Source organism: Myiozetetes cayanensis, unplaced genomic scaffold, assembly GCF_022539395.1.
Source record: "Myiozetetes cayanensis isolate MyiCay16 unplaced genomic scaffold, myiCay2020 scf2-11, whole genome shotgun sequence".
NCBI classification, from domain to species: Eukaryota; Metazoa; Chordata; class Aves; order Passeriformes; family Tyrannidae; genus Myiozetetes; species Myiozetetes cayanensis.
This window is the reverse complement of record NW_026087411.1, coordinates 17,120,637-17,145,685: the sequence shown is the minus strand read 5'-3', so window position 1 is coordinate 17,145,685 and position 25,049 is coordinate 17,120,637. Positions and strand designations below refer to the sequence as shown.

General features: G+C 44.3%; 1 protein-coding gene and 1 long non-coding RNA gene across 3 annotated transcripts in view; one reads left to right on the top strand and one right to left on the bottom strand.

The window, feature by feature from the left end:
• LOC126640324 (protein stum homolog) overlaps positions 1-25,049 on the bottom strand; it is a 224,107-nt gene that overhangs the window by 30,982 nt on the left and 168,076 nt on the right. The window contains exons 3-4 of one of the 2 annotated variants that reach the window (XM_050316017.1): positions 12,739-12,812; positions 967-1,161 (exon numbers count right to left, since the gene is read on the bottom strand). In XM_050316017.1, coding sequence (XP_050171974.1) covers positions 967-1,161; positions 12,739-12,812 — 269 coding nt within the window. Of the gene's footprint in view, positions 1-966; positions 1,162-12,738; positions 12,813-12,849; positions 12,870-25,049 lie in introns of those variants that run through there. The other variant, XM_050316018.1, reaches the window with a different exon arrangement.
• Positions 13,346-16,645, top strand: LOC126640327 (uncharacterized). Its single transcript, XR_007628987.1, has 3 exons — positions 13,346-13,648; positions 15,793-15,973; positions 16,570-16,645. It is a non-coding gene; the product is annotated as an uncharacterized LOC126640327 (long non-coding RNA).

Genomic DNA, 25,049 nt, shown 5'->3' with positions numbered 1-25,049 from the left:
AACAGAAGAACATCATCTCTCTCTCGGGTGCGAAAAGACAATGGCAAGACAAAGCACTATGCCCATAAATAAACACACAACTTAGTTCTACTGAAAGCTTAAACAGAGCCAGGAAAACACAGGCCCAGATTCTAGGACTGAAGCTACAGATTACCATGATAGTCTCAGGTCTTTGCATAAAAAAAATCAAAACCTCATTCATTACTTTCTGCTTTAAAAAAGATGATCTGAGCTACACCATCTTTCTAAAGGATGATAAAAGATGATCATTTTTAATAAAGAATAGTTCCTCAGACAAGCCACATGTTTTTAAGAGATGGCAACAAGCACATGTGAAGCTCTTATAAATCTATCCCTATCTCTGGTGACAGAAGCTGCTGAATTAAAAAAAAAAAAAAAAAGTCTGCCTCTCCTTATGTTCCTCATTTGAAAACCAGTTCTGAAAATCCAGCCTGGGCTGTAAGTGATGAACATGCAAACACCTCACCCTGAGCCATCCTGAAAAACATCACTAGTTCTGCCAAGAAAGCAAGCAGCACTGAGATAAATCCAATGCACTATAAAAGAGTTCATTCATTTAGTCAAGGAGTAGTAATCAATGCCTGAAGTTTAAAGGAGACTTTAAATAACAAAGCTGCTGCTCTCCAGTCTTAGCAAGAGCTTGATCTTTGACAAGATGAGGTGAACACAGCATTTTTCATTTTCAGCATGTCTTAAACACTCAGTAATGGAAACAGAAACACTCTGCAATAACATTTTCTCTCCCATTCCTGTCCAAGCACCTACAGCACACCACAGATCCAAAGAATTCCCAGAGCATTGCAACATTTGTATTATCGATCCAGTACTTGGGAGCTATTTTTGTTCACCATGCGAGTTCCTACTCACTTACACAACAAAACCAAAAAAGTTGCCGAAGGAAAAGCAAACTATCCGATTAGACTGTGCACAAAGAGCTTTGCTTACCTGCATTTTCCCCAGGGCAGAACTGAACTGTTCCTCAGCGGTGGCTTGGAGACTCCTTGCAATGGTAACTGCATCGCCCCCGAGGAGCACCTGCCGAAGTTGTCCTGCTTGGGTTTCTAGGATTGCTTTACTGAGCTTTGTCAAGCCTCTCATGACCATGATGGCATCACCCGCCATGACTGATGTCGTTCCGTGCTGAAAGATAAAGGAAAGGGGGCAGGGGGGCAGGATGTCAATGAACAATTTTGTAATCAGTTTCAAGTCGTCTAAGAGTCAGCAGCACAGACCCAACACCTCTCTTTCGCTTTGGCAACCAGCCCCCATGGGAACCTGTCTGCAGTTTGGATAGGACACAGGCCAGCCTGAATGACAGCAAGTGAGCTGAACTCTCCTTGTGGGTGTTCATGAGTTAGGATAACTTTCCAGCACTCCACACAAATATCCAAGTTACTACTGACCAGGGAAAGCAAAGACAGGTAAATGCCAGTGAACACTGCAAAGATGTTTCTTTCAAGATGTCTGAAAAGGATTAAAAACATTAGCATTTGACCTCTAATTACTATGAGTCCCTGGAAGATGTTCTTGGGGCCTGATAGCATTGAGGAAGCACTGTCACATTGCATTTCTGCCCTGCAGCTATGCCTCCTCCTTTTACCCAGCCAAATTTCTTCACTCCCACACCAATGGTTAAGCATTGTCCGTTCTCCAAAGGTAGTCTGCTCCATCCCCAACACACTCTGCTACTTTTAACTGGAAACTTAAGCATGCTCAGATCTACCTATCACAGCATTTGCAAAGTGCTGCATTTCTTAGTCCCCCTTCTTTTTCAGGGGGCACTCCACCTCAGACTCCTAACAGCCTGTTCAGTTTCAGTGTCTTTAAATACAAACTGGACACTGTAGGATGCACAGCAGAGTGTGTCTGACATGAGTAATTTCCATCCATTCCTTTACCTCAGCCTAGAACCAAGCTCAGGCTCAGGACACCAGCTCCCCCAAGCCACTGTGGTTCATGTAAAAGAAAACCAGGAGTGGCCAGAGTGTAAAACCTATTTTGCAGGGGAGATTTTCACCTGCTCATTTCACTCTTCTTCTACATCTTTAAAGCACAGTCAGGGTCACAGTTCCAGGGCTGGCTCAGTTGCACATCCTCCTATCTTTATTGACACAGAAGACAGAGCAGTTGGCACAAGATGCTGACTAAGGTTCAACCTTGCCCATACAGCATTCTCTACAATGGTTTGGAGAAATTCTGTCTGCAGTACGTACCAAGTACTAGTCTAAGGCCACATATTTAAGTTATTTCCTAGGTAGGTACACGGGTATCAATTCATTTTTAGAAGGTAACTTGTCAACATGCACATATGCACTTTAACTATAAACATTAATACACTGGCATGGTACAAGTGATCCTGAGTCAAAAGTATACACGGCATTATGCTCAACTGCAGAGCACAAGTAACTGGATCCAGTTACCTTCTTGGCAAACACAAAGCCTGATAACAGCAGACAGGCTTGTGAGACAGCCATGCAGGAGAAGAATGGACTGCTAAAGCTAAAATTTCTGGATAAGTACACAATTTTCCTGCAATCACAGAGGAAACACATGGATTACTAGAGTTGAATTTTAGAGACACATTATTATGCAAATGCAAGATAAAGCCCAGTTGCTGGAATATTTGTTCAACAACTGTTAATCAGTGATCAAAATCAGGGACAACCACTGCAGCCAGGGAGTGTTGCACATCACATGCTTTAGGCACGGTGTTAGAAAGACAGTCAGGTGCCTACAATGAATCTCAGCTTAATGGGTTAGCTGTAAAAACAAAAATCAAGCCCACACAGGGTTATTATTCTCTGGTTCTCTTTACAAAACATATCCATGCACTCCAGACCTGTAAGAAGTGTTACTCCTACATCTCTCCAGAGTTTAATCACTAGGGTTGTTTTTAACATTGTATAATGCACTTTTAAACTCAAAAGTTGCCTGTCAGGTAAGGAAATGTACTCTGTCAACAGGAAGTGTTTTTTTACCCCCACATCTTCACACTGGAATTTTCCACATGGATCTCACTCAAAGCATTTGCAGGCAGTCCTTGCAATTCAGAGCCAGGCAAAGAAACCAGCCAAGAACCCAGTACTGTCCCAGCTGAAATAAGACTATTCAAAGGTTGCCACTGCTAAGAAATAAGTGCTTTTGTGGCTCTAAGTATTAGCAGCACAGGAAAGTTTGAATGCAAAAAGCTCATTCCCTCCCTCCCTCCCAAAAAGGGCAACAAAAGTAATGCAATATAGATCAGTGTACACTCAGACAACACACACAAAAACATCCACTTTTAACATGGATTCTTTCTAACCAACAATACTAAAACCATATCCTCCTTTTACCCACAAACAGCTGGAAGTGACACGATATGTGCATTTTTGATAAAAATAAATCTCCCAATAAAATTTCAGGGAAGCTAACGCAACCACAAGTGAAAAACATACATTGCATAATGTGCGTCCAACCCCCATATATCAACAAGCAAGAAGGACCCTGTACAGACTTGGCTACAAGACACCGTACTGGGCACATTGCTGCCAATATCCTTCTGACTTCCATGTTATCAGTTCCATTTTCCATGCACAGCAGCTATAGAGGCAACCAACTTGTTTTCAGTCATCTCCAGATCCTCAGCAGGCAGCTCACAGACCCAAATGGAAATCACAGTATAAGCATAAAGGCAAGGCATGACTCAAGGAGGACTTCAAAGGTCAAATCTGAGTCAGTCACCAACAAATAAAGGCTGAAATGGAAGAATATATTTTCAGAAGCAAGACCCTACTCCTGCTTTTGAACAGAATTGTGTTCTCCTTCCATTCCTTTTGAATACTAAGTCCTCACCTTTAATAAAGCATGGCCAGGAAAAAGCAGCAGAAAAAATAACTGTACCACAATGATTAATCCTTCAGCAACAGGCATCAGGAGCAACTAAACATTCAGGTACAGTCTGTACCCATCATCAAGCAATCTGAAAATGGGAGCTAAGAAGTACAATGAAAACTGAACTGACAGGGGGTGCATTTTCCTCAAATGGAAAAAAATCTCAGGTTATCTAGTTCTATAGACCCTACATTTAGCAGGACACGTTGGTTAGTTATCACAACCAAAAGCAGAAAGTATGAAAGAAAATATATGCTAGAAAATCAAGAAGGTAAAAGACTACACACAAACATAACTAAGAATTAGGAAAATTACTTTTTTTCTTCAATGAAAAAGCAATAAGCAATAAGCACAAGCAAGGCCAAGAGACACAAAAACTGAGACAGAAGAAGCACACACTTTCGAGAAGGCTGATACTATCCCAACACTACACTTGTGTTAATACCCAGTGCAGGTAGCAGGAAAGGGAATTTTTCCTCCCTCAGGGCAAGTTCTATTCATACCTCTACTAAATCAATAAATAAACAGTGTAAGCAAGTTCTATCAGAAACAGATTTAGTGAGTGATTTTAAAAGGAATTAGTGCAAGTGTACAAAGTCTGTAACACACTTGGCCCTTGAGGATTCATTATCCAGTGCCAGCAAAGTAGGTCACTGGGGCCAGGGAGCACGGACAAGTCAGCTGTGTCTACGCAAGCTGTCAGAGTGCCCCTAACCTGGACTGAAGAGGGTTGACAAGTGTTCATCGTGAGCCATTTTACAAAAATAGGCAGGGTCAACAGTTTTGGTTTAGTAAGCTTCTCACAGTTGAATGGACCTCTGGAAATCACCCACACCTTCTAGTGTGAGCAGGCTCGAGCCAAGGCATCCTCAGACACAGGGCACACTCCACACAGCACACAGAGGGGCTTGTACAGGTTACAAACCACACCGGTAGCTAAACCATCTCCTGACATTGCACCTGATTTAGAGCCCTGTTGTAACAGCAAAACTAAATCAATGCCTGGGATGCTCCTATGTGCAACAACCATCTGCACCACAAGCCACCATCCTCTATAACTGCAGTGTATTCTTTCCCTTCTTCAACATGCCAGATTACCAAACTGAAGGTTTAAGAAAGTGTAACAAAACACTCAGCAGATCAGACGCCAATAACAGAATTGGCAACAGATGAAATCATATCTTTGTCCTGCTTTAAAAACACATTTCTCCATTCATTTCTTTTCTATGTGCTAAGGTGCTCCTACAGACACAGAGAACCCGTAGCTCATCTAACTGCTGAGTAATTAAAAACAACAAAAAAAACCAAACCAAAACAAACAAAAAACAAACAAACAAACAAAAACCAAACAAAACTCTAGCAGTTCTAGGGGTTCTAGCAATTCTTCTACTTCTGTAGAAGTTTTAGCTGCCTTCTTTATCTTCAACTTTTATTTTAAATAAATTAAACAAAAATTAATAATATTAAGTTGGGCAGGTAGTAAGGTAGATAATTAAATTTCACACTTCAGGAAGAAGAAACAGCCTCTATACCTCCCCCCTGCTGTAATCCTTTATTCAATCACTGTTATCTTAGTTGTATCTAAACAAGGACTATAACCTTGGCATCAGTGTTATAAGCACACCATCAGACCAAGTGTGGCAACAAATATACCGAAATAAAAGTAACACGCACCACAAACAAGATACAGAAGACAAAGTACTCAGCACATTGTTCCATAGTCATAAACCAACAGTAGACTAAGTTAAAAATAAGTATTATTCATTAAGCTGCTCTGTAACTGTTCTTCCACAGATTTTTTTCCATTTCTTTTTATGTGTGTTGCCATATCAACCCTTTCATGTGATCCTTTCACTCATGGTCTTTTTCAGTTCCATCATACATCTCCCCACTGGTTCCTTTGATAGCAGATTTCCAGGTCCCTGCCTAGACATATTTTCATCAGCTGGATTCCTTGGGTTGCATCTGACCCAAATTTTCACCACGCAGGGCACAAAACCTGCATTTCAAAAGGAGGAAGTTGCCATCATCCTTTAAATTGAACTGAAAACCTACCTTGCTTATCCTTCATTCTTCCCCCTTCCCACAACTCCTACACATTGTAGCTCCAAAAGAAATTAATTTAAAGATCTGACCTACAACAGAACCAAGGATCCCTATATTTGAGTCCTGGCCCATGGCCTGCACTCCAGCCTCTTTAAACTGAATTCATCAAGTCTCTGAAAGCTGCTTTAAAACCACCCTTGCCCAAAGCAGTTTGCCAATGCCATTTAAAACAAACACCTTTGAAGGGCAGGCGGAACTGCTTTGCTCTCTAATCACTACAATAACAGTACACACACTGACAGAAGTGGGCTGCTTGGCAGACAAATCCATCCTTCCAACAAAATTCAGAAGGCTTAGCAGTCATTTTTGACAAATGACAGCTAGTTCAAAACCCAGTTTTCCCCATAAATGGCCTGACACACAACATAAGAGTGAAAAGAATGCCTGGACACTTTAAAAGTAAGCACAGTCTGCTTTATTTTAGGCACAGATACATCCAAGCAAAGCGAATGCTCTGGACAAACAGCTCTGTTTCCTTCTCTCTGGACAATGTCTGGGGACATGCAAAAGCATGCACAGCCCACATGCCCGGAATTAACAGAGTATCTTTCTTCCCTGGCTGCAGATCTAGAAATAATTCACCCATAATTAAGATCCCAGTGAGAGCGCACATTACAGGCCTCATTACAGGTCACTTCTGATACACCTTGACACAATACACTAATAAGATTCTGCCCTGGGTGCACATTTCCCATTACACCGAGGTAGATCCAATTCAGTTGCTGGGATTTTAAGGCTGCCACTCACTCAGTTTTCCCTGAGACCATGGCCTGTGCCTGCTCCTGTATTTGCAGCTACTGGACCAAAAAAGTTCCCTCTACCTCATTTGCAGGGCAAAAAGGTTTGGACCATTGGGACAATATTTCAATCTGGAGTTGTATTTCTACCCAACATTCTACCCAACATCTTTGTATTATTTATGTTACCAAGAGGCAAGGGAGAAAGAATAAGAGGACAAGAAAAAAGGGGATTTTTTTTTGTTGTTTATGCAGTGGGCAATGCTTAAAAATGCATTGCACTGCACTCTCTACATAGCTCAAAAGCTGCAGGCACAAGTGTGACTTTACTCACATAAATAGTTCTGATATATTCTATGATTACTTCTCATGCATGTAGACAGTTCATCCAACACCAAGGACAACAGTATATTAAAATCAAAACAGAGTATGACCTCAAGATTAATACGAGATTCTGGCAGATGCAATATTTGAAGCATGTACTTAAGAACAGAACTATTACAAGCTGAATCTACACCTTTATTTGGGTTTATGGCAAGTTTACACAAAAACACAGTTCACTAGTTCCTCTGTCAGTGTTAACATACAGCATCACTTTAAAACACAAATCCCCCACGTCCATATGGAACAACTCCATCCAGTAGTATTTATAAAAACGTTACACTAAAGCTCTGCCCTGAAACACAAACACTGTGCTTCAAACAAAAACTGAACATTACAAACGCCTCCCCCCCAGGTCTGTGGGGCAGTTCTATCTCCTCACAGTCACTTGACCAGTTAGAGCAGAAGAGACCACCAAAGGTCAGCCTCCTCTGATGCACGGGGAGCCAGTCCCTGCCTGATGCACAGCTCCGCAGTGTTAAGCTCTGCACAGGAAACAACAGAACTCCCCACTGGTCTCATACTCTGAACTAAAATATAAAGTATAAATCAGGAAGGTTATCAATTTGTAGTTATTTTTTTTTGGCATACAATGTTATTTTGCATTTGTTTTTATTGGAAGTTTTGACCTTCTGAAAGCATGATGACTCCAATTTAGGAATTGGAAACTGATAAAGCACTATGCCTCACAAACAAGCGCAAATTCCTTTAGACTCAAATACACCACTAGTTACAGCAAAATTCTTGAGAAAAACAGCACCTCTTCCTCTTCCATTTAAACACACATCCCTTCACCCACAGACCTCAAAAAGCTAAGGAACAGGGAGTGATATCACAGTTCTCAACTTCAGAGGGAGGAGAGTAAGCAATCTACCTAAAGTTACACCACATGTCAGGGATGGGGTTGGGAACAAAATCACAGTGCTCTCCAGGGTACACTGCCTATCCCTATGCATCCTCTAACTATCCACCCCTACAGAGTAAAGAGAAACAAGGATTTGGAGCTGGTTTGCTGATCACCTTAATGGTATATTTGTTAACAGTCATCTCTAAATGATTAAATGCCACACCAGCAGTGGTTCCTAATTGTAAGCTTCTGGAAAACTAGACACACCCTGTAACTGTGCTGTACATCTGTCTTCCCCAGGTATAAGATATTTTGCTAATTCTCCTTCGTGTACACCAGGACAGACTCCTGCACACTCTTTCCCACGCCACTACATCATGAAGTCAGTAAGTGGTACCCTTGCAGGTCTCTGGATGGCAAACACACCCCCTCTGCTCACACAGTGAGCGTGACCCTTTCTATCACCACCACGGGTAGCAGGTCAAACACCACAGCCTCCCACTCCTGATCCTGCAGGCGTTCATGTCTGTATAGATCCATGGCTTCCAATCTTGCCCTGGAAGCCAGGGTTAAGTTCCAATTTAGCAACTTACAACACATCCTAGTCTATTCATAGCCCCCGAACATACCAGCACCCTAGCTGTGGGAGCTTTCTTTTTTCTTGGCTGTGCCAAAACGCCCCTGTAAGAAGCAGAAAAATAGGATGCAAGAAGAGGACCACAGACAAAAAAAGACTATTTCAAGAAGACATAAATTGATCTCTGTGCTGAAGGGCAACATGGTCTATCAGAATCTACAGCTCCTGCATTACAGCTCTGTCACACACAAGTTATTTCTGTCAGCTCCTACCTACCACACATAGGTACTTTTGACACTAGGGGAAGTAAGAGCAATGAGCTCTCTATTTCTTATAACTTAGAACTAAACCCAACCTACAGGATCTCATACCTGATACCGAATTTGTAATCTGCAACTATTGATGCTCTCTACGGAGAGCATTTGAAATCACATTCTACATAACATAAACTTACTGCCTTTCCAAACTGGAAAAGCCAAAGCTTATTGCAACTTACATAAGTGCTTTTGAAAATCCCCAAATTCCCAGACTGAATTCTCAATGGCCATGCTCCACAGAGCTTTGCTATGCAATGTAAAATTGTAGGCTTACCAATTTCAGAAGAGTTCTCCAAAGGAAACACTCAATCCACTTGCAGCTTACTGCCCAGTCCTTCTCCCTTCCATCTCTTCCCTAGTCCTGACTACTCTCTTGATGAGCACTTTGACCATGAAGAGCATTTAATACTCTCAAGTGGCACAATTCAGACAACGGGAGAGCTGTGACATTTCAGAATGCTACCTCACGCCCTTTTACAGCACATTTGTTCAGCACATCCAGAAAAAAACAAGACATGCAACTGGTTAAAAAGGAGGCATGAACCACAATTAAACAGGCCACAAAGATCTACACAGAAAACCAGGACTAAGTGCAGAGGCAAAACAAACACAGTAAGAGAACTCTGTAAATGGAAGTTATTGCTTCCACAACACAAAAACAGCTCTAAGACCATACAGACCACAAGCAGATCACCTTTCCCGGTGTCTCTACATACAGAATCTTCACAGGCTTTAAGAAAAAGACATAGTCTTATGCAATTTCCTGAAAAAAAAAATCTATTTTTTAACTCTGTATATGCATGCAGACTTGTTTAAGCAGACATATGAATTGGTAAGTTTCTAAAAGGCAGCTCCACACACTGACAGCTAAGTTTTTCAGAGCAAGTGAGATCATTTTTCTATGCTGCATGAAGCACATAGAACATTTCAGATACTGAATAGCTTCATTTAGCTCTATACCTCCACGACTGACAAAACACAAAAGCCATTAAAATAAAGTGCAGAATCACAACTGTGCAAAGAAAGGGTAAAACTTACGCATCCTATTATTTCTTGGTCTTTGTCACCAACTTAGACTGGTTTAATTTTGCCATCTTCTGTAAGGAGGGAGGGATAAGGGAGGGGAGCAAAATAAGTGGCATCTAAAAAATTGAAAAGCTAAAGACAAAAAATTTTCTATATAGATACACACATGCCTATAAAATGAACTTTCACTGCTGAGTGGGAAAGTAGACAGTGATTGAACCCACGCACTCAAAATTTTGTGCTTGACAATCAGTTTGCATTTTAGCTCCATACGCAAATAACTTATTTTCTTCTTCAGGTCCTAAAGGAAAGCAGGCACTTGGAGCTAAGGCAGCACTTGAAGCACTTTTATAAAACAAACCTAAAGAGAAGATACTCTTCTCCTTGAGATGCTCTGTTCCAGAATATACAGTTCCATGAGCTAAGAAGCCTCTTCTTCCAAAATTCTTTCTTTAGCAGTTGTAGAGTGACAGAACCAGATCTACATACATACATACAGGAGATATGGTTTCTAAATACTGCTTCAGGATCACTACCACCATCATAAGCTGAACTGTTCATCCCCGTTAGTATAGAGAAACTAAAGGTAAAAGAGAAATACTTGTTTGTGCATCAAGCCAAGTCCTGAGATAAATTTGGTAAGACCACACAGATCAATCAATTTATACCACACACACTGACACACAAGATAAAAGACCATGAGAAACAGGCAATCCCTAACATCCTTGTTAAAAAAAATAAAGAAAAAACACACAGGGAGGAAAACCAAACCAATCCTTACCTACAAAAACCTCTGCAAGTAATCAACCAGTTTAACATTAAAAATTAAGAAGCTGGAATTCAGCTGCTGTCTCTTCTCTTTCTCAGTTTCCAGAAAAATAATAGAGGCTGACAAACAGGGTGTGAAACAACAGACCACCACTTGCCTGTAAAAGGACTACTGGAAGACCAGAAGCCAAAAGAAGTTCTGTTCTTGCTGCATGGATGCAATGAGCTATTATTAACTTGTGTTAACTATCACAAATGAATTAACCAGAGCAGCATTGCACAGTATAGAATTCTCCTCGGCAGCAGTGAAACAAGGTGATCAACACTCAGATGGTAAATGTGTGAAGGAATTCTCCACATCTGGTCTTTTCTTCTACTGATCACATGATTATTAAAAGGGAGACACTGTCAAAGCACAGCAGGTCATTTTTTTCCTCATCTAGACAACATAATACTGTTTATTCTAAGCATATCTTATTCAAGGTGACCAAGGTCATTGCTAACTAAGAGCAATGAAAAAACACTTAAAAAATACAAAAATAAGTCACCTGGTCTAAGAGTAAACAGGTTCTTGCTGGCTCTGGCTGCAGTTCACCTAAACTGCAGCTAAACTCCTTCTGATAACATATGAAAGTTCTGACTGCATGGCAGAGAAACACAAATCCACCAATATTCTGTTAAACATCAATCTGCATTCAGCCTGTAACACAGAAGAATTTCTTAATCCCTCCTGAAGTCTTTTACTGAGCAACAATTGACTTTGGCCACTATCCTTCTGTACTGAGTGCTAAGAATTATTTTGCATATGCTCGGTGAATACACCCCACTTAAAGACAAGCAACTCGGAAAAAAAAAGGTCAGAAACCGCTAGGTTAATTCTTTTTAGGAAAACAGCACTGAGTTATTGAAAGAAAAGCTTTCACATTTTTCTTTGTCTAAACCCCAAATAATTAAAAAATCTGCTTCATTTTTATTGCAAGTTGCTTTCTAACTTCTTCATTTTTCATAACACTGACCATAAAGATTGGATTTTCATTGCACGGGGAAATACAGAGAAGCTCCGCAATTACATTCCTGCTTGGTGGAACGTGACCGTGCTGGGCTATCAGAAATAGTCTTATTACTTAAGATACAGTCCTGCAGAAATCAGAATGGTCCGCAACCATGAAAACAACATTATACAAGTCAAACTTTTGGGGTTTTTTCAGTTATTTATAGGTAGTTTCTCCAGTGTCTGTTTAAAACTTAAGTATCCCATCAATTCCTGTTGACTTCATACAAAGACTCTACAAGCCTGTAAAAAGTAAGATTATTTCCTCACATACCCAACCACAGCCAGAAGTCTCACAGGTTTTCTTTATCCCACGTTTAAGCAAAGCTTAAAACAGCCGACAGCTTGATTTCACATCCCTCTTCAATCAGACGCGCGGATCGGCCCCGGCAGCGAGCGGGACAGAGCACAGCGCGGCCCTAACCCGGAACAGCCCGGAAAGCAGCACAGCACCAGGCTCTGCGCTTCCTCCTGTCGTGTCCTTGCAAGGTGCATTCCCTACGGAGTGGAATTCCACCCTTTGCCCCGAGTACCTTCGGGCTGCGCTCGCCGCTCACCTGCCCGAGCGAGCAGCGCCGCCGTCCCCGCCGCGCCGCCGAGCGCAGCGCTGCCCGCGGGCCGGGAGGCGGGACCCGGCGGCCCCGCTCTCACCCCGGGCCGACACGCCGGGGCGGCCAAGGGCACGGGGAGGGAAGGCCGCGGCACCGGGAGCCCCTGCCCTGGCGCAGCCCCGCCGCCGCCATCGCCCGCCGGACCCCGCACACGTTCCCCCGCCGCGGAGCGACCCCCGGCCCGAGGGCCCGCGCCGGGCACGGGCGCCCTGGCCGCGGCAGCGCCGCCACCATCACCCGCATCTCTTCCCGCACCGCTCCGCCGCATCGCAGCGGGGGAGCTCGCGGGGCCAGGGGCACGGGCACCGGCACTACCGGGTGCTCCGCTGCCCCATACCGCTCCGCTGCCCCATACCGCTCCGCGACCGCCTCCTCCTCCTCCCTTCCGCCCCCTCTCCCTTCCGCCACCGCGGCCGCCTCCCATACCGCGGCCCGGCCCGGCACAGCCCCGCGGCCACCGCCTCTCCGCTCCCAGCTCGGCTTCGCCCCGCTCCGCTCCGCTGCCCGCGCGCCTGCTTGGCCCGCGCGCCTGCTTACCCCGCTGCTGCCCCCGGCCAGGCCCGGCCCGCGCCCCGCCCCCGCCGCGCTCCCATTGGCCGAGCCCCTGGGCCCCCCGCCCCAGCCAATGGGCGGCGGGCCCGGGCGGGGCTCCGGCCAATGCGGGGCGGGCCCGGCGCGGCGCGCGCGGCGGCTGCAGGGGGACGTGAGGCCCGTGAGGTCCGTGCGGCGGCGCGCGGGGGCCGCGGGGGTGAGGGCGAGGCGTGAGGAGCGTGTGCTGCGAGCGGGGCGGCGGCGGCTCTGGCGGGGGGCCGGCTCCCCCCGGGCGGCGGCTCCGGCGGCGAGCCGGGACCGCCCCGGTGGCGGGGACAGTCGGAGGTGGCGGTGTCTCACCGCGGTCCCGGCTGGCGGGGCGGGGGAGGGTGGTCCCGCGGCGGACAGGGACAGGGTGGGCAGCGGCCGCACCCCGCGCGTTAGGGGGGCCCGGGGAACAGCGGCTGTCGCTGCTCGGGCGGTCCCGCCGGTCCCTCTGTGTGTGCATGAGGAGATGGGCAGGAGTGCCGCGCCCGGCAGACTCCAGGGAGATGCCAAGAGACAGGAGCAACTCCCATTTCTGCGTCGGGAAACCTTGGTTGGTGGGGTGCCTGTGTGCGATTTTTCAAAGCATCGGCTTAAACCCGGGGTTGATGCGTCGGGAACTGTTCGTGGTGTTGCAAAACGCTCGTAATGTACATTGGAAATAAAAGCATCGCGCGGTTTCCCACAGGTCGTTCCCGTCTCGCAGAGGCTGCAAGGGGCGCAGAGTCACGGCCGGCGCTGTGCCTGTCTGGATGCCCTGGTAAGCGCCCGCCTCTGTCAGCAACTTTCCTGTCTGAAAAACAACAATGCATTCTTTATGGTGCATTTGCCACATGGCTGCATCAGCGCAGAAGTACATTTGGATGGGGTTTGGAGATTAAATCATTCTTTTCTTCCTCAACCAAACGGGATTCATAATTCTCTTCTAGTTGTAGCGTAACTTCCAGGAGTGACCAACACACAGCCCCGAGCTTTAATTTCAGCATTCTTGGTTGCTTGCTTTGGTCAGCCTTTTCAGCTTACTACTAGCTTGAACTGAGCACTTAAGTCCACATGGAAGGACCTGTATCTAAGTTAGTAGGTGGTGCGGATTTGTGAAGAAGCAAACCGGATAAATGGTCTGCTGTAAGTGTGTGTAGGGTTTTAACCCCATAAAATCTCTTGGTGAATATTACTGCCAAGCTGTTAGTGCCAAACTTGCCTCCCTCTGATAATTATTATCTCTAGCGGCTTACATTAAAGCTTATTTGGCTGATATTTATGAACGCACTAAATATTGTTCAAACGGTAAATATTACATATGTTTCTTCATTTTTGGTGTTGTTTTCTTTAAATAAAATATATGCTTCCCACCCAGGCCCTACTCAGTGTCCCAGGGAAGCGATGGGGAGGTCTCTGCAAGGCACTGAACAGACAGCTACAAATAAATTTGGCAAAACACATCACCCAGACATTATCCGATTAGAAGCAAGCCTCAGTCAGGACTAGAAAGCCCTAGATTTGAACTCGAAAGATGAAAAAAAAAGTTCCCTGGGGAAGACACGTTATTGATTTAAATGCTGTAGGCATGGGTTTTATATAGACATCATGTATCTGAAATGGAAAGACCAAATGTGACACTTCTGTGCTTGATAAGGGGATGGAGACTCAATGTGTAGATGATGCAAAAACATGGCTGCAATAAAATACCAACCTTGAAAAATTTTGTTCCAAAACAAATGCCTTGTTTTCTTAATTTCAATACTGACACCTCCGGAAATGCACACAAATTAATTGTTCTGTTGTTAATTTCATGCTGTTTTCTCTAAAGAAACAATCATCTTTACCCTCACCTGAAAAAAAAGATGAGTTTCAGATGTCTTTTCTAATTACACACTTTTATCTATTCCTGTGCTGAATTTGGATGTCAGTGCTAAGTTTCTGTGTCACATCACTTCGCTTGCATCAGCTCCGCATTAATTGTGAAATGCGTCTTACTCACTGTGCTGAGCTTGGAGAACTGGAGGGTTCCTGCATGAGCACGCTGTCACGGCTCGAGATGTAGGCAGAGCAAGCACAGGATGAAGCTCTCCCCATCTTTCAAAGACAAGCCTGGCTGGTTGCCTTTATTCACACATGGTAAACCATTGGGTATTTCTTGCACTGCTGTTCAATTTGCATCACACCTTCTGTTGCCTGGGTTTTCTGCAGCCTTAAAGGACCTATTGAACTTGAGCTCAAGGGTAGCTCTTTCTATACTTGAGGAAGAGAGAAGTGTCTGTTTTCTCACCCAGTTTGGAATGCAAAGAGGTAACACTGAAAGCTGGACTGAAGCTGCTGGGAGCAGATGGTGTATGTACCTCTTTGTTACTTTTTAGTTCTTGAGGGGAATAGGGGCAGGACACCTAGGACTCACAATCAAGAATCCAGAGGCTAATTTTTGTGGGGATGATTGCCTAACTTTGTCCACAGTCCTAAATAAAAAATCAGACATGGTGTGTGTGAAGTGCTGGAAGTTATTCCACAGCAGAAGCCGTGAAGGATCTTCCTGTAAACTCGAGAAAACTAGTAAAAGAGAAAAAATATTGTCAATATTTTATATGGTTTAGTGCTACCAATTATAAGATTTATAGCCTTAACCCTGGAAAAAAGAAGGGGCAGAGTGCTGTACTAGAAAAATAGACACGGGAGTCATCCTTTTCTTCAGAAATGGTATCAGTGCTTTATGTAACAGCCTCATTGTTGGCTGTTCCTGTGGGCTTTGAGATGTTCAAATTCAGGTTCCCTCTCTGCTTGTGAAGACTTACAGCATCCCACCCTCATATTGGGACACTAATGATAGTGTCTGCTCTTGCCTTCTCTCCAGCCTTATTCATATTATTGTTATTATTGTTCTTTATTTTTATGGTCTACACAATGGGAAAGCTCAGCAAGAGGAAATGAGAATGGAGTGCTCCTGCATCCCTTCCAAATCCAAGGCAAATATAAAGTCTGACCTTGTGCAAGTTGTGCCATGTTCAGAGACAGGAGACATGGACATGAATCCTGTGGGGATGAGCCCAGGCAGCTCCATTCTGGTTTTGTGCCCTTCACCAAAGGACTGAAGGTAAAACAGCAGCGACACCTTCATCTGTGCACTGAATCAACTCTGAGAGTTTGTGTAGGAGGTGATCTGCCAAATGTGCTGTGCAAACACTTAACAGATAAAGCCCTTCCAAGCAGAAGAGAGGGAAGAAACCTAGTCCCTATGGAGAGGCCTTTTTTACAAGGGCCTGTAGCGACAGGACAAGGGGGAATGGATTCAAACTAAAAGATAGTAGGTTTAGATTAGATAGTGGGAAAAAATTCTTCACTGTGAGGATGGTGAAGCACTGGCTTAGGTTGCCCAGAGAAGCTCTGGATGCCTCATCCCTGGAGGTGTGCAAGGCCAGGCTGGATGGAGCTCTGAGCAGCCTGGTCCAGTGGAAGGTGTCTCTGTCCATGGCAGGTGGGTTGGAACTAGACAAACTTTAGGTCCCTTCCAACACAAACCATTTGATGAGTCTCTGAAAATTCTATGTAAATACCTAAACACTGGCATCCTGTGATGCTTTAGTGACTCCAGTGTGATGTGACAGCAAATGAGGTTGTTGCAGAAAAGTTTCTGCGTGAGTGTCTAAATCTCATGTAATGTTTGTGCTATATACCTGCACTCTTTTGCAGATGTGGGCATTGCAGATCTGAATTTTCAGAGCAAGCCAGAGCAGTCCTGTGAAAAAACAAGTTCCTAGACTTTGAGGAGTCTCTTGATTGTCTAAAAGAACAAGAAGTGAACATTATTAATAAATCAGCCACAACACATCTTTGGCAGTACAGCTGTCAGTTGCTTCTCACAGCTTGTTCAATAGTATTCTAGTCAGTCAGATTTCAACATACTCACTGCCTTATCCAGAAACATTTCTGTATTTCTAGCCAAAATCTTACAGATGTGAGGGTTATATAACTCAGTCTTTTAATAAATTATAAGCATGATAAATTTGATTATAGTAATATGAATTACAATAAAGCTATAAATATTATAATGGCATATCTATCCTCATATATAAATATAATGGAAATTATAATAAATTTAAATTATAAACTGATTGTTATAATTTAACTAATGTGGGAGTCATACTCCCTCAGAGCCTTCTCCCTACAGATGTTAAAATGGTTTGTTGAAGATTATTTAATTCTCCAAATATCCTAATTTTGAAAGTGAGTGAGGTCGGTAACTTACCTGAGGGCAGTCAGAAAGCTTGATGTAGCAGTGGAAGTCCTGATTCCACAGCAAATGCTTTAGCTGTGCCATCTTATCTCCATCTCATATTGCTTGTTGATATTTATGTAATGAAGGCTTTATGGTGCAGTTTCATGAGGTGCATAAACAGCTCTGTTGCAGGTCTGGGGTAGGAGCAGCAAGAAGGGCACCAGGAAGAGCGAGTCCAGGGCTCTCTGGCTGTGAATTCCAGCGGGATCCCTGCCAGCCTTTGGGTGGGATTGCCTTCCTCCTCCTGTTCTCTGTTTTCTGAAAGGAGTCTGTTTGCTCACCAGCTAGCAGCTCACCATTCATGGGTGCGAGGGAACACCCAAAAAACCCTCTGCCAGTGCTGATGTGACTGAAGAACCCGGTGAAAGCTGGTCTTCCTTAAAGCCCTGTACAAAGTGGGACAAGTTTCCAGGGAGGAACACTGGGAGGAATGAGCCGAAATAACTGAAGTTCTACAAAAAAAAAAACACTTGGAGAACCACAGCCTGGAAGGATCTTTGGGCCCTGCAGTAAGAAGGGCTCCATTACAACAGGAAATTAGTAGGCAGACTACTAACCTGCAGAAAAAAAAAGTTAATGGAGCCTCAATTAAGCAGCAATTGGTCATGTAATAAGGTTGACAAGTATCCAGGCTGTTCAGAGAACACTCAGAAATTCTTTTGTGTAGGACAGGCCCAAGCTGTTTCTCCAACCACAATATATATGGTTGAACTCGATGAACTTGGAGGTCTTTTCCAACCTTAATGATTCTAGGACTCTGTAATATATGTCACCATCCTTCTCCCATGTTCATACAGCTACCCACAGAGCAAAAGGTGCTCTGGAAATATTTTCCTCAGTCTTCCTTCTCCAAGCAACTGCTGAGGCTTAGATAAGCTACCTCTTGAGTGGTTTTGCCTTGTGTTCACTCATCTTCTTTAGAGGGTAATTTCTTCAGGGCAGATGGAATGTCTCTGACTACATAGATTTAGGGTGTTCCATCAACATCATAATATAGGGATGATGAAGTGAAACAACTCCAGTGGAAGTCACCGGACAGGTGGCTTGGTTTTAGTAGTTAGCTTGTAGGTATTTCAAAACTTTGGCAGGTTTCAGTGACGCTGTTTGTACCGTATGTTATTTATATGGCTTTATGGCCAAGCATGAGAGCAACAGCTTTCAGAAAGAAATGAGATCTCTCTGACTCAAACAGTGGTAAATGCACATCCAGTATCATCATAGGATCCAAATGATGGGCTATTTTTGTCACGCTTAATACTGCTCTGATTTTTGAACCGTGTATTTTCATCCCAAAGCACTCAGGCATTCGTGGCACTTGTTCTTCTTTTTTCTCTCTCCCCTCACTGCAAAGGGACAGAGACAAGGCTCCATTTCAGTTAGCACCTTATTTTCAAGATGATTTAATGCTGTCAGAAGGAGATGTTTTCTGTCCAAGAGGAAGACACAGTGAAGGGAGCAGGACAGATATTTCATAGAATCATAGAATATCCTGTGTTGGAAGGGCAAGATCACTGAGTCCAACTCCTAGCCCTACACAGGACAGCCCCAACAATCACACCACGTGCCTGAGAGTGTTGTCCAAATGCGTCTTGAACTCTGTCAGGCTTGGTGCTGTGACCACTTCCCTTGGGAGCCTGTTCCAGTGCCCAACCACCCTCTGGGTGAAGAACCTTTTCCTGGTATATAGCCTAAACCTCCCATGGCACAGCTGGTCACTAGAGAGGAATTCCACGATTTCCGCCCTAGTTTTCCTTCTGGAGCTTTGAGTGAGCAGCCTTGCTCTGCACAGCTGGAGAGGGCAGGGAATGCCAGTGGGGCTGCTGGAGGGCTCTGAGACCCCTGTCTGGGAGGAGGTGAGCAGAGGTGGCTGTCAGGTTCTGTGAAAGGGAGAGGACTGCTGTAGGGCTGCCTTGTCCCTTAATTGAAAGAAAGGAGGGGGCAGAAGACACAAAAAACCTTCCCTTTGGCCCCTATGTTTTGCCTTGCCTCTCTGTGTGCCTGATCACACCTCCCTCCTTTCCATGTCACCAGAGAGGGGCTGCTTTGGGGAAGGAAGGATGAAGGCTGTGGAACCATGGAGGTGATGTATTATCTCCAGGGGTCCTTGGGGAAGAGCCTGAGAGGCCCTTTGGTAACATTTGTAGCAAAGCTGAGGACTCAAGCATTTCTTTTCTCCTGCTATTATCTATCCCAGACAGGCTGCAGTGGCTCTGGACAGGGTTTTTGTGGCTTGTGCTATATTGCTCCAGGACATTGACTATATAGGACTGAACTCTAATAGGAGGTGGGAGCAGGCCCACCAGTGCTGGGGTTATCTTTAATTATTATTTGGAGAAAAGATAACAAGTCTACTTTTGAGGCATTTTAGATAGTACTCTCCTAGATTTCTGTCCTCAGGGATGTGAGGCAGATCACAGCCTCGTTATCTTTAATCAGGGTTTGCCCCTGGCCTCCACATACACATATGCTCAGTGTGCTGAATAACGTGATTTTCTCTCCAGATGGGGAAAAAGGAGGATTGCAATTAAGTTCACACAACTGGAAATTTGCATATAGGCACATGGATTTTTTTTTTCCTCTCTCTTTAGATTACAAAAGAAAACAAAGCCAGGCGTTATTCTCTAGGTGAGGTAGTAACAAGCCACGACAAGCCCAGCTACACCATGTTCATCACTGACAGAAGACTGCCAGGAGAGGCTGTGCAGCACACCACGCACACACCAGCCACCACGCCATGCTTGGCTGTGGCTCACACCACCCACAGTTCCCTCCAGACTTCACCACGTGGGTGCCAATTGGGCACTGCATGCGTTGGAAAATTGGAGACAAGCCCGTGGGGGTGGAGTACGGTAAGAGAAAGACAGTGCCAGGTGCAGAGGCTGCAGATAGAAGCACTGCATGGTAGAAAGGGATACCAGTCCTTGTCTTTGGATAGTGCGTGGGACAGTAAAGGGCAAGGACAGGCACCTTTGCCCCTGCCACCTTACCAAATAATGTAGTAAAACAATCACAACATCATGCTTGCTTGTTCAAATTCTGTTGCACAACAGTGCTTTTTATGGGTGTCAAGCACATCTATTTTGGATGAGATGAAGAGTGCAGCAGTCTGATTAGCAGTTGTGTGCCTCGAGAATATGGTATTGCTATTTCTCCCCAGATCCATGAGACTCAGTTAAGCATTATTCAGTTTGTAATTCTTCTTTATCTGGGCTGGACAGATCAGTTGTTTCTGCTCATTGTAAATTGCATTCGCCTGCGTAGTTTGGTGTTTTGCTCTCTCTCCTTGGCACCCAATTGTTTACATGTACCTCAATCTATCCTGCACACACAGGGTGGGAAGGCTCAGTTCTTTGTAGCTTCCAGACAGGATTCACTTTACGGATTATAACTAGCAAAGCCATTCACCCCCTGGGCAAACATGGCAACTTAATTTTGAAGCTAGGCAAACAGAGGCAAGTCCTTTGCTTGCATTTAGCCACCCTAAAGAGATTTTTGTGAAGGACAGAAAGGTTATCTGGAACAGTTTGGGCAGAGTTGTTCTGAAAGGGAAGGCAGGCTGGAGCCAGAGAACATGGGAGAAACAGGGTTATTTCTGAAGACTTTACTGGAACTAAGAATTAACACTAGTCATCAGTTTATTCTGCTGGTTAATGGTAAAGTGTGCTGCCAAACTCAGCCATTGCCCCCAGCTTTTGGCACAGTATTGCCACGTCTCACAGCTGGAGAGCAGTGAGCCACCTTGTCCCAGCCTGGAATCATCCCCAGAACATCATGGGTTTTTTCACTGTCCTGAAAGCTAGTACTTGTTTTGGCTTTCTGGCATTTGCCTGTTTCAAAACACAGTAAGGTGTAGGAGGGAGACATGGAAAGCTGCAGGGTGTTTCTGAGTGCCCATGTGGCAAACGTACAAACTCATAACCTCCATCCACTTGGCTGAAGGTAATTCACAGAGTCATGACAATTTACTTCTATCAGTCAGTCTAGGGGGATGTTGTGGTTTCAAAAACCTAAAGCCAAAACCAGCACAGGGGAAGGCAGAATCATTTCTACCTTTGAATGCTGACCCTTTCCCTGCTTTGCTCTGGCTATCAATTCAATACCAGAGGTCGCTTGAGAAGGATTGTATAATCTAACCTCTACTGTCTTCATCAGTGTCTGCATACCTGGACAGAGGGAGACCCATTGGTAACAGAACATCCTGATTGACATGTAATCTGAGAGCAGCTGAGAGGAAAATGCCAGCAGTTAACAAGCCTCTGGAATGACTGACGGAGAGACAGTCCAGACATCCAGGTTAAGCCCTTCATTTTACCCCGAGCAAATCATTCAACTACTCTGTAAAATAGGGCTAATGGCATTCTTCTTCTCCATCATGCTCATGAAGCCCAGTGCCTAAAGAAGTGTTTGGAAAGCCTCAGTGGAAGCACAGCAGAGTAATTTCAACATGCTCTGTAGCCATGCACAGGGAAAAGCCCTTGCCTTCAGGCACAGCGGTGCTGAGAACCAGCGCTGCAGGTTCACTCTCTCATCAACTCCCAGATGTTTCCGAGAAGATTTCTAGCCTAGAGGAGCCCAAGGTGAGAGCACAAAGATGACCCTTTCCTTCAGCAGTCCCACTGCCCAAAACCTGGTCAGTGACTACATCCTGCACCATCCACTCCACACACTTCAACAGCTGTGGCTTCAGTTTAACTGGTGGCTTCTTTTCACAGCATAGGAAATGTTCCTTTCCTGAAATGCAGATTTTCTCACTCTGCAGCATCACCTCCTATTTCACGACAGCATTAAAAAGCATGTGCACACACAACAGTGGCAGAGAAGGTGCCTTAATCCTTTACATCCCAAGTGCCTTTGGTATTGCTTTATGTCCCCTGCTAGCCCTCATTTTCCCATCCTGTTTAAGTCTTCTAAGTTACAGCTGCACTGCCATAATGAGCCTGGTGAGAGAAGCCAGCACCCCACTCCTCTTCTATAAGCCTAACCCATGCCTCAGGTGTGTTTCAGTTTTTCAAGCCTTGTATTCTTCCCTAGGCTGAAAAGCCACAGCTCAGAGTCTACAGGAAAACAGATTTGCTGGAATTCTATTCTCTATTACCTTTCTGCACAACCTGGAGTTTGAATTGGCAGCATGATGAGTTTTCTGATATCATTTGGTGTGTTTGCCGTTTCATTCTTAGCATGCCCACACAAATCACAAAGGGACAGAAGCCAGGAGGCTTTTTTCCTCATTAAAGAAGAAAGTTTACAGTTTTCATGCCTCTTGAAACCTGCACAGAACACTCTGGAAAACTACTGGCACAATATTTGGAGAACAAAAATAGCTCAAATTTGAACTTCCCGGAATATCACAAAGGCTGTATTTGGTAGGGGTCTACAGAGAGGGTGTGTCGTTTCTGGCATGATGAAGGGATAAGATATTCCTGTTAGAACAATTCTGTTAATGCTACTGGCACTTTATTGCTACTAACTACCCATTGGCACATAGGATAGGTAGCTTTTAAAATAATCCCAAATACCTACCTTCAGCTCCAGAGATCTGACTTGTCTTACACCAGTTTTGAAGGAAGGCTCAAATTCTTTCATAAATAGATGCAGCTCTCTGAAGTCAGGGAGAATTGTAATTGCTTATATTTAGCTTTGTAGAGATTGCAGATGGTATGGCATAAGTTAAAAAGATTGGATCAGTCTTCCACACTTGTTCTCACACTTTTTACATGGTTCCTGGTCTGCTTAAATGCAAATTAGCTGTGGAGTTACTTGTGTTTTATATCAGGGTTAGCAAGGTCTCCTTGAAGTCATAGAAACCAATGATATAGGAGAAAACAGGCCTAATGCCTTTCCTACTCCACCCCCTTCTGCAAGGCAAGTCCAGGAGTGCCAGGTTTCATGGTATTTATTTGTACACAGACCTAATCCTGAGTTTGCCTGCAGGAGCTGTCACTTAGCTCAGGCTGCATTTGATGGGGCTTGACCAGTTCCCAGTTTTGGAAAACTTCCATTCCAACTACTTGGCCCTGTACCTGTCTCAGGTTTCTATATCAAGGAGTTTAGCTAGTTCCACTTCAAAGTCTCTGTTTATTTATATCTTTTTAATACTGAGCCACAAATAGTGCTGAGCACTGACACCTCCCAAACTCTGCTCTTGGGAACCAGTCAAACGTGTTGCACGAAGAAAATATCAGTTCATATTTACTTAACTCCTTCAGTGCTCAGGGCAAATGCCTTGAATTTAGATGGGAAAAGATGGGTGATAGCAAACCTGCAGCAAAGGAGTAAGTAAAAAAAAAAATGTTAGTGACTTATGTGATGATGTTTGATGCCCTGATCTGATGTGGGCAGATCTTTCTTAAGTAACCACGCCTAAACCCAGCATTTACTCTCTTGCTGTGGTTCTCATTTGTAGAATTGGGAACAGCTCACACCATTTTACCTTACTAGAGGCAGAGGAAGCAAGGATAAATTCAACAAGCAATGCAGCAGTGTGTTAGGGGGCATACAAACAGTGGCAGGAGAAGTCCTGACAAAGATACCACATTTGTCCATAAAACAACTGAGTTCAAGAAAATTGGATACTCCCTGGTTCTCCTTAAGGCACAAACAACACAGAATCATAGAATGATTTGTAAGGGACCTTAAAGACCATTTAGTTCCAAAGTTCCTGCTATGGGCAGAGATACCTTTGACTAGATCAGGTTGTTCAAAGCCCCATCCAACATGATCTAACTCAACCCACTGCCACGAGCTGCAATGACAGCTGTGTGCTCCTTTTTCCCTCCCCAGATTAGCAAGACGTACAGTGATAGAACAGGTAACTGCAAGTGAGAGGAAGAATGACAAATCAGTAAGTATAATTATTCCTTTCTTTCTTGAGGATGCTCAGAAGAAATCTTATTTATCTAATAAAATTTATCTAATAAATTTAGGACTGAAACTAGGGCTGAATACTTTACTAAAAAGAAAAAAAAAAATAAAAGGGGAACCCCAACAAAATGGAGTGTGCAATGTAACAGCAGCACCTCACCCAGAGCTGCAGTGCTGAACACGGCACCACACTGAAACCATCTGTTTTTAAATGGATTCTGGTACAGAGTGAGCTCATTCTCTCTGAAAGTCTTTCCCGTGCTGTGCCAAAACTGCAGCCGTGCTTCCGTGTGGGGTGCCTACACTTTTCCTGCCACAAGGGAGACTCCAGGGCCTTCACCCTCACTGAAAAACAAGGGGCACACAGCAGAGTACTTTAAAATGGCTGGTACTTCTCCACATAGACCTACTGCCCTCCCGTGGCTGCCAAGGAGCATCTCTGATGCAGAAACAGGGAGCCCAGGGTCTAAGGGAAACAAATAACTCATATTCAATTTAAACCAAAACCCAAGTTACAAGGAATAGGAAAGCAAACACAGTGTGATTGACTAGAAGTACCTATGAAGGCAAGAACAAAGCAGGGAAATTTACTGGTTTGGGAGTAACATGGAGAACTCCAACTACTTTTGCAAGGACAGTGAGCCTCAAGCTATTCTTCACCAGAGTCCTTCAGAGAGTGCCATTTGCTCAGAGAGACGGTCCATCTAACTTCATCCATTGGCCTCATGGAGAAGACTCCACTAGCAACAGTGCAAAGAAGGTAGGAGAGAGCAGACCACTGCTCCTTCTTCTGACTGTAGTATACAGGTGCTATATATCTGTAGTATACAGATGCTATGACCTTGCTGTATCTACAAACCCTCGTTAGCACAGCTTCAGCGGTGTTTATAAAGCTCTTTCTGAAACACCTCGTACTGCAAATGTGTCATTTTCTCTCTGTGAACAAGAAGGAGACAACATTTCTAGCACAGATTAGCTTCTGAGGGCCTTCTCTTAAGAGCCTGAATTTAGGTTTTAAGAATGAGACATAGAG